The sequence below is a fragment of the Alligator sinensis genome, unplaced genomic scaffold, assembly GCF_000455745.1.
Source record: "Alligator sinensis unplaced genomic scaffold, ASM45574v1 scaffold140_1, whole genome shotgun sequence".
Taxonomy (NCBI): Eukaryota; Metazoa; Chordata; order Crocodylia; family Alligatoridae; genus Alligator; species Alligator sinensis.
Genome location: NW_005841836.1, coordinates 1,533,979 through 1,542,624, shown reverse-complemented (window position 1 = coordinate 1,542,624; position 8,646 = coordinate 1,533,979). Strand labels below are relative to the sequence as shown.

Here is an 8,646-nt window from a genome sequence, read left to right as displayed (position 1 = left end):
AATTATAATACAAATGGCGGGAACTCTTTGCAAAGTGCATTTCTGTGCTGCAAAGAAGAAATGCACACTGCAAAGAAAGCTACAAATTGGCGGGAAAATAATTCAGTGGTCCCAAAGCACACACAAAACAAAATCACACCTTTGGGTTGTGACAAAAAATACCATTGACTTCATTTAGTTAGGACAGTTTCATTGGAAAGTAACATTTTTGTAGAGCTTCTTACTTAGAGGCGGGCAATTATTTCGGGTGGAGAGCCGCTTACTGAGTTTTCTCAAGCCATCAAGGGCTGCATGACAAGCAGCCAGGGGCAGATAAATATTAATTTTCTAATTTTTTAGGGGCCCCGAGGGCCGGATAGAATGGCCTGGCAGGCTGCATCTGGCCCATGGGCTGCATTTTGCCCACCCCTGTATCTAACTCGTGTTGGTCCAGGGAGGACAGAATAAGTTCAGAATTGCTGTCACAAAACCATCCTTATGTATTTATCCCAATCTCCCAGTTGTAGTAGTATACAATTACTTCTTCGTTCTTCTCTCCATTGGAGAAAGCTCCACTTGAGAGAGAAAAATTATACCTATGCTGGTAAGAGCAGAATGAAACCATGAATCATCAGTGTTCTTTCTTTGCTTGCACTGCTGTGGGCATCCACACAGACTTGAAAGGGAATTAACCTTTTTTTTTTTTTTTTAATATTAGTTGAGCAGTTACTCCTGGATTGACAACTCATACGCAGAATTTCAGAAGAACCTCAATGATATTGAAACTTTCTGCCACTGGCGCAGTAAAAGCTTCTGTTACTGTGGAGTGCCCTTTTGTTATTTAAACTTGCAAATTGTTTCTCTGTTCTCTGCAGAAGAATTTTAGGAACAAAATAGTTTGGAAGGAAAAAGATGTAGCTTTAAGAATAACACAAATCTCTGAGTGATTATCTGCCCCCTATTTATAAGATAGAACTTATTTTTTGATGAGGCAATCCCTTTTTTTTTTCCTCCTTGTGAATAAAAGAGAAAGTTATTATGACCTCATCTCTTTTATGTGAAATCTTGTAAATGGAAGCCTTGTTTTCTGCTAGCTGTTGAGTTTAATAGAAGGCATTCATTGAGAGGAATAATTACATTTAGTTTCCAGTTTCAAGACCTGCATTTGTAGGAAACAAATGGCACGTAAAATAGTTTCCATGGGCAGATTGTTTTCATAGCACAGACATTTCTTATTTAAAACAAAACAAAACAAAAAATGGAACCCCTCCCCACAAACGCACATAAACAACAATGAAAACAAAGCCTACAAATCCCAAGTGACATGCATTTACCTGTTTGAAACATCCTAATAGCAACTAGAAAAGAGTCTCTTCATTTTGGCATAGGGAACTGTAGCGTGTGGCACTTGTTCTGTGATTAATCTTTGTCTTATTGATTAAAAAAAAATCAGCATGGGTTCACCAAGGGCAAGTCATGCTTGACCAACCTGATTGCCTCCTATGATGAGTTGAGTGGCTCTGTGGTTACAGGAAGAGCAGTGGACTTGATGTACCTTGACTTTAGCAAGGCTTTTGATGTATCTCTCACAGCATTCTTGCAAGCAAGCTAAGGAAGTATGGATTGGATGAATGGACTGGACTGTAAGGTGGATAGAAAACTGCCTGGATTGTTGGGCTCAAAGGGTAATAATCAATGGCTCAATGTCTAATTGGTAGCTGGTATCAAGTGAAGTGTTAAATATCTTCATCAGTGACCTGAAGATGGAATGGAGCGCACACTCAGCAAACTTGTAGATGACACCAAGCTGGGAGGAATAGTAGGTACGCTGGAGGCTAGGGCTAGGATTCAGAGACCTCAACAAATTGTAGCACTGGACCAAAACAAATATGAAGTTCAATAAGGAGAAGTGCAAAGTCCTGCACTTACGACAAAACAATCCCGTGCGCTGGCAAGGCTGGGGACTGACTGGATAAGCAGCAGCTCTGCAGAAAAGGACCTTACAGTAGACCAGGGGTCAGCAACCCCTAGCACGTGTGCCGAGCGTGGCACACGAGTCCATTTTGCTTGGCACGCCGCGGCCAGCCCTGGCTCTGGGAAGCCGCTGCCAGTAACAGAGCCTGGGCTGCTCCGAGCAGGGCTTGCAGCGTCCCAGCTGCCTGCTGGGAGCAACCCAGGATCCTGGCTGGCAGCAATTCCCCAGAGCCAGGGTGGCTGCAGCTGGGAGGCTCCAAACAGCTGTGCCGGGCTCTGGCACCAGCTCCGCACCAGCGCGTGCAGGCACGCCTTGGTGGGGGTGGGGCCTGAGGCAGCGCAGCCCCAGTCTCTCCCCCGCTTCTGGCACAGAGGTGATGAGAGGTGATGGGCTGCTCCCAGCAGGCAGCTGGGGTGCTGCAAGCCCTGCTGGGAGCAGCAGGAGGAGGGGGCAGAGGCTTTGGGTGGGGGCAAGGGGCAGTAGGGCTGGGGGGGCAGAGGCTTTGGATGGGGGGCAAGGGGCACAAGCAGGGAATCCTGCCATGTACCCCTTGTGCTCATTTTGTTTTTCTGCCATGCCGGCACTCCAGCACCTTTCGAGGTAGGTGTTACGGTGTTTTTTGGCACTCTGGCCAAAAAACATTGCCTACCCCTGCAGTAAACCATAAGCTGATTATGAGCTAACAGTGTGCCCTTGTTGCAAAGAAAGCTAATGGAATGCTTGGTTGCATTAGTAGAAACATTGCCAGCAGATAGAGGGGAATCATTGCTTCACTTGATTTGGCACTTGTGAGGCCACATCTGGAGTACTGTGCCCAGTTTTGAGCCCCACACTACAGAAGAGTTGTGGACAAATTACAGAGAATCCAATGGAGTGTGACAGAAATGGTGAGAGGGCTAGTGCACGTGACTTCTGAGGAGAAGCAGAGGGAAGTGGACTTATTTAGTTTGTAGAAGAGAAGACAGAGGGGATTTAATAGCAGCCTTCAACTACCTGAAGCATGGTTCCTAAGAGGATGGCGCTAGGCTGTTCTCAGTGATGACAGATGACAGAAAAAGGAACAATTGTCTCAAGTTGCAGCAAGGGAAGTTTAAGTTAGATATTAGGAAAAACTTTCTCATGAGGAGGGTAGTAAAGCACTGCAACAGCTTACCCAGTGAGGTGGTGCGATCTCCATTCTTGGAGGTTTTTAAGACACTGCTAGACCAAGCATTGGCTGGGATGACAAAGTTGGGGATTGTCCTGCTTAGAGCAGCATGCTTATAGGCTCGGCAGTGCTATGCTCGCTAGCACCACGCCTGAAAGAGACTTGGGGATCATGACTGACCACAAGATGAACATGAGCCACCAATGCGACGTTGCAATTGGTAAAGCAAACAAAACTCTGGCTTCCATCCATAGATGCTTCTCAAGTAAATCTCAGGATGTCATCCTCCCACTATACGGCCTTGGTGAGGCCATAGCTGGAGTACTGCATCTAGTTCTGGGCTCCATAATTCAAGAAGGATGTGGAGAAGATTGAGAGAGTCCAGAGGAGAGCCACGTGCATGATCAGAGTGCAAGAGAATAGGCCTTATGAAGAGAGGCTGAGAGCCATGGGACTCTTCAGCCTGGAGAAGTGCAGGCTCAGGGGTGACCTGGTGGCAGCCTATAATTACATAAGGGGTGTGCATCAGGATCTGGGGGAATGCTTTTTTACCAGAGCGCCCCAAGGGATGACAAGGTCCAATGGTCACAAACTCCTCCAAGAGCGTTTTAAGCTGGAAAAACTTCTTTATGGTCCAGGCCGCCAAGGCCTGAAATAGATTCCCTCCAGAGGTGGTGCAAGCACCTACTCTGGACTCCTTGAAGAAACATTTGGATGCTTATCTTGCAGGGATCCTTTGACCCTAGCTGACTTCCTGCCCCTGGGGCAGGGGGCTGGACTTGATGATCTTCCAAGGTCCCTTCTAGCCCTAATGTCTATGAAATATTTATGAAATGTATGAGATGTTTCTTTTAAATATAGACCTGCTAGACTGTCAGTTTTAAATTTAATTTTATGTAAAGATCTAAGCCAGTGGTACTTGACCTTTGGGTCCCATGAACCGGGTGAGGAGCACTGGGCTGGTCTGTGGGCTGGATCAGATCCCATGCCACCTCCACCTGGTCCTGTGTACAGGGCCATATCCTGCAGGACTCCCCGTGGATCTGTGATGCCATGTTGCTGGGCGCTGGATCTGGCCTGTGGGCCAGGGGTTGAGCACCCTTGACCTAAGCTATGGGCGACCAAGATCCAGAGCAGTTAATGCTGCTGTTGCTTATCCTACTGCCAATTCCTTGGACCTGTGGAGAGCCCCATGGGCTGGATGACATTGCTCAACATGCCAGGTTGGGCCTGCCAACCCACCCTACATGCTGGATTGGGTCTGCAGGGCCAGGTGGGTTGAGCACCACTGATCTAAATTTACCACAATCTATTAGAGTTGTTTAAATAAAAAATGCTTTATTAAAAAGATCTCAAATATTAGGGTTAAAGAGTGGCATGTAGAATCGGGAGAGGGAGACAACTTAACTTTCGTGGTCAACTTCACATTGATAAAAGTGTCACGTTATCACACTGCATTATGCTTTTGCAGTGTAAATACTCGCAGTTTCTGTTCTGCAGAAAAGCTTTTGTGTAAATTATGACTGATTTCACTTCAGAAAGCAAGTGCAGCAAAAATATTTTCATTGTATGGATTAGTTAATTTAAAAGTTGAAACCAGTTGAGAATTAAAGAAAAAAGCCAAAACAGAAACATTTTAGTCTAATCTGTGAATAAAAATCCAGCTGGAGAGAAACCAAGATCTAGTAAAACTAAACATTTGAAGTATGTATGACCAGATTTTCTAAAGCAGCTGTCTACCTGAAGGTGTATACAGGGATTATCAAAAGTGCTTAAGCAAGTTCTGTACCAGATATATACCTGATTTGCAGAGGCAGTCTTGAAAAATCCCAAGCACCTAAAACATTTTGAATGTGTGGACAGTGGTGACCAAAACAATCAATTAATTAACTGCAGTTAATATTGTCTTTAATTTTAAATGCAAGATATACTTTGTTAAACATTTAGCCTTGTGTTTCCAGCATGTTCTCAGATCATTTTAATTTAATTAATAAATAATTCTAAAATGCTGTTTCTGAGTCTAATCGAATTCTAGTTTTCACACGTAAGCAGGTAATTTGGCACAAATTTCAGATAAAACCTATCAACTGGTAAATAAGGAATGTGGTGCTTACCATTTTTTAATTCTTAAATTTTTCTTGTGTTAAATTCCTGTTCATTGATGTATACAACTGTTTAAATGAATGTCTATGAATCAGTAGGCAAGGTTTTTTGAGTAGATGTGATATATTTTATTAGACCAACTGAGTAGTTGGGAAAAAAAGTTCTTGGCAAGCTTGAATAAATCAGTACATCTTCCTAATTAGCAGAAAGTACCATGTTGAGTATAATGACTATATTTAGCTGTCAATCATCATGTGTTGTATAAACCAATGAGAAGGAGCTTTTCTTTAGTGATGGAAATGTAGGTCTCAGTGACTTCAAGAGACTAGTACTGTGCAATGAAATGGGCATTTTTAGAAGGTGGCAGGATGCATAAAAGATTGCTTCCTCCCTGTCTCTTCAAAATGTAATGGAGCACCCAATAATATTTATTTTTATAATACATGATATAAAGAAAAAAGTTGAACAAACGTTACTTTCTTTGAAGAAAGGACATATTCTCCATATTTAACAGGTGGAGAAACAAGCAAAGTGCTTGACCAAAGCTGCCTTAAGCATAGATAAATTATTTAGGTCTATGACTTGGAGGTGGTGTGAATACTTTGACATGAGTAACTCTGGGTGTTCTGCGCTTATGAAATTCATGCCAGTTTACTACATTAATAGGATTTTCTTCATCATTTTGAACTTGCTGCCAAAGACTGTATGTTCAAATCTGATTTTTTTTAAAGTATCAATTGTACTGTCTCTCTCCAAGTTATTCCCCTGGTCCAGGTTTATGGAGTAAAATGTTTCAATAAGGATGAATCAAAAAAATGGTAGAGAATTTAATTAATGGACAAAACTCATCCATGATTAAATTTCAAACCCGACCACCTAGTTTTGAAGAAAAAAATGGGAATAGAAACGCAGTTAACTGAATCACTGTCATTGATCTATATAACATGATATATAAGTAAACCTAGCAAAACTGCTCTAAGTTGGAGTGGTTTTACCACAGTATCGTTTCTGGTTTGTTCACATGTGAATAAGTAGAACATAACAGCTGCTGGTCTTTTGAAATGTTCCCCTTGTGAAATGGCTCAAATTGTACATGTCCATACCCTTTGTTTGTTCAGTTACTGTGGATACATGTTGAAGATTTAGATTCTGTGCCTCAGTTAATTATTTTATAAATGATATGGCAAAATGTGTTTCAAGCTTTTATGTAGTTCCTTTTTAGAAAGGAGTGGAAAATAGGTTTGATATGCATTTTTAAATATTAGTGGTACAGAATTAGTGTCCTGTATTATTGCATTACTTCATCCTGGGTCCTTTGCCATAAACTTATAAAAGAGAAACCACTGCCTTCAGACCTGCACTGTATTTAAGTTATTTTGTCTTGACCTTATATTTTCAATTTTTTTTAAAGATAATGTGGATGGGAGTGACCTGAAACAATTTTTTGAGATCCACTATTCTCAAATTTATTTTATCTTCTATGAAAATTTCATAACACTGGAAAATAGCTTGAAACAAAAAGGTAAGCTTTCCTTCAAAAAATATTTTTTTTTCTTATTGAACCTTTAGGGTTTCTTAGCCATTTTAAAAAAAACAACCCATTCCAGTTATTACCATTATCTAATTGGTGTGGGTTCCATACTTCCTTATATTCATCGTCTTCTTGAACTATAATAGTTATTATGTTTGTTTTATAGTACTTGTATTATAAACAGCATTTAAAACTTAAGTTTTCAGATAGTTAAGCTTTACTTTATAAACTTTATAAAATGACCTTTTGACGTTTCCTTAATGCCTTTTATAAATTAATTAAAAAACTCTTCCCTAAGAGTTTGAATCAGCTTGTCTTGAACAAAGAAATTGTTAATAAAACTGTTAAGAAAAATCAGTTGATATTTTGTAGTCAGGATAGAAACTATTGTAGATTTAAGTTTTTTTTGCATGTTACTATGGAGAAAAAAATATATTAACATTGAGGAAAACATGCGTTTGTGATAAAAAAAAAAATGAGCTTAGTGAAAATTAGCAAGCTTTGGTGATTTTAAAAATCTGACAAAGACAGAAAATTGTAGGAAATTTTAGTCCAGACTTAGATGTCTCCAAAAAAAACAAACCCTAAAAACACTCTTAAAATTGATATAGCCTGCCACTTATAGGCAGATCTATACCAGTGCTTAAATATTTCTAGTACACAGACCTGTTAATTGGTATGTTCTGGTGTTCAGTGCTTGCAGGGAAAAACCTCTTTTCAGTTAGGAGTGATATTGTTGATTATTACAAGAAGAAAAGCAGAACTCGAAACTCAGATCTGATCGCAAAAATGGTTTTAATTTTCAGTTGTTTGATTTAAAAGCATTATTAACATTTTTAATTACATTTTAAAATACCTTTCAGTTCTTAAATAAAAACACTTTCACAATAAACGTAACATGTTATGTCTTGGTGTAAAAATCATGCATTGTATAGATGTACCATATTTACCCAAATCCAAGATGACTTCAATTTTAAGATTACTCCCCCCACCCAATAATTAGATTCTGTACATAGAAAATAAAAAATTTGTTATAACTTTCTATGTATAGAATCTAATTCCTGGGGCATCATCTTAAATGTATACTCTTTACTCTTGTGGCTGGGAAAGCAGTGGAGGGCAGACCCCTGCCTCCTGACCCTCCCCTGCATACCTGTGCCTGCCTTCCTGATGCCTGTCTTGTCCCCCCCACCACCATGCCTGTGCCAGCCTCCCTCCCACCCTGGTAGCACTTCTCTTCAGTGACTGCAGCTCTGAGACAGTAAGTGGCAGTGGCCTTGGCCAGACAGGCAGAAGCTGCAGAGGCAACTCCAGGCTCAGCTGGGTCAGTGCTGGAGGGTCTGTAACTGAAGGTAAGTGGCAGGAAGGTGGGGGGAGGAAGGCTACAGGGGGGGAGGATCCCCCCTAAGCCACACACCATGAGTCTCCATTGCCCCCTCCCCACACCAAGAACTGCTGCCCCTGCTATATGAGCTGCCTCAAACTGGAATTTAAATCTAAGATTAGGTTTTGTTGATTTGGAGTAGAGAAAAACTTGTATTGGATTCAAGTAAATATTAGGGTTGTGCAAAAGTTCGGTTCCTGATTTGATTCAGCGAAGATTCGGCCCAATTTGGTGGCAGGATCTCCGAATCTGAATCGAATCAGAGGACCCTTTCATCTCTCTGAATCAAATCAGGACCCTCTGAATCGATTCAGAAAGATTCAGAGATTTGGAGATAGACACAGCTTTAAATGTTTTTTCTACATACCTCTAGGTAGCAGGAGCTCATGAGTGCTGCGATGGTGGGGTGCATGGAGCGTCCCACAGAAGCACGGGGGGCTCCCCAGCGTGCTTGGCAGCAGACGTGGAAGTGGACCACAAGCACTTCCGGGTCTGCAGGGAAACGCAAGGGGGACACCCCTCCCCCC

General features: G+C 41.5%; 1 protein-coding gene across 2 annotated transcripts in view; it reads left to right on the top strand.

Annotated features, from left to right (window-relative positions):
• Nucleotides 1–8,646, top strand: part of RALGAPA2 (Ral GTPase activating protein catalytic alpha subunit 2) — a 375,043-nt gene that overhangs the window by 22,306 nt on the left and 344,091 nt on the right. For both annotated transcript variants that reach the window (XM_025201970.1, XM_025201964.1), the window contains exon 2: nucleotides 6,616–6,726. In XM_025201970.1, coding sequence (XP_025057755.1) covers nucleotides 6,616–6,726 — 111 coding nt within the window. The remainder of the gene's footprint in view (nucleotides 1–6,615; nucleotides 6,727–8,646) is intronic.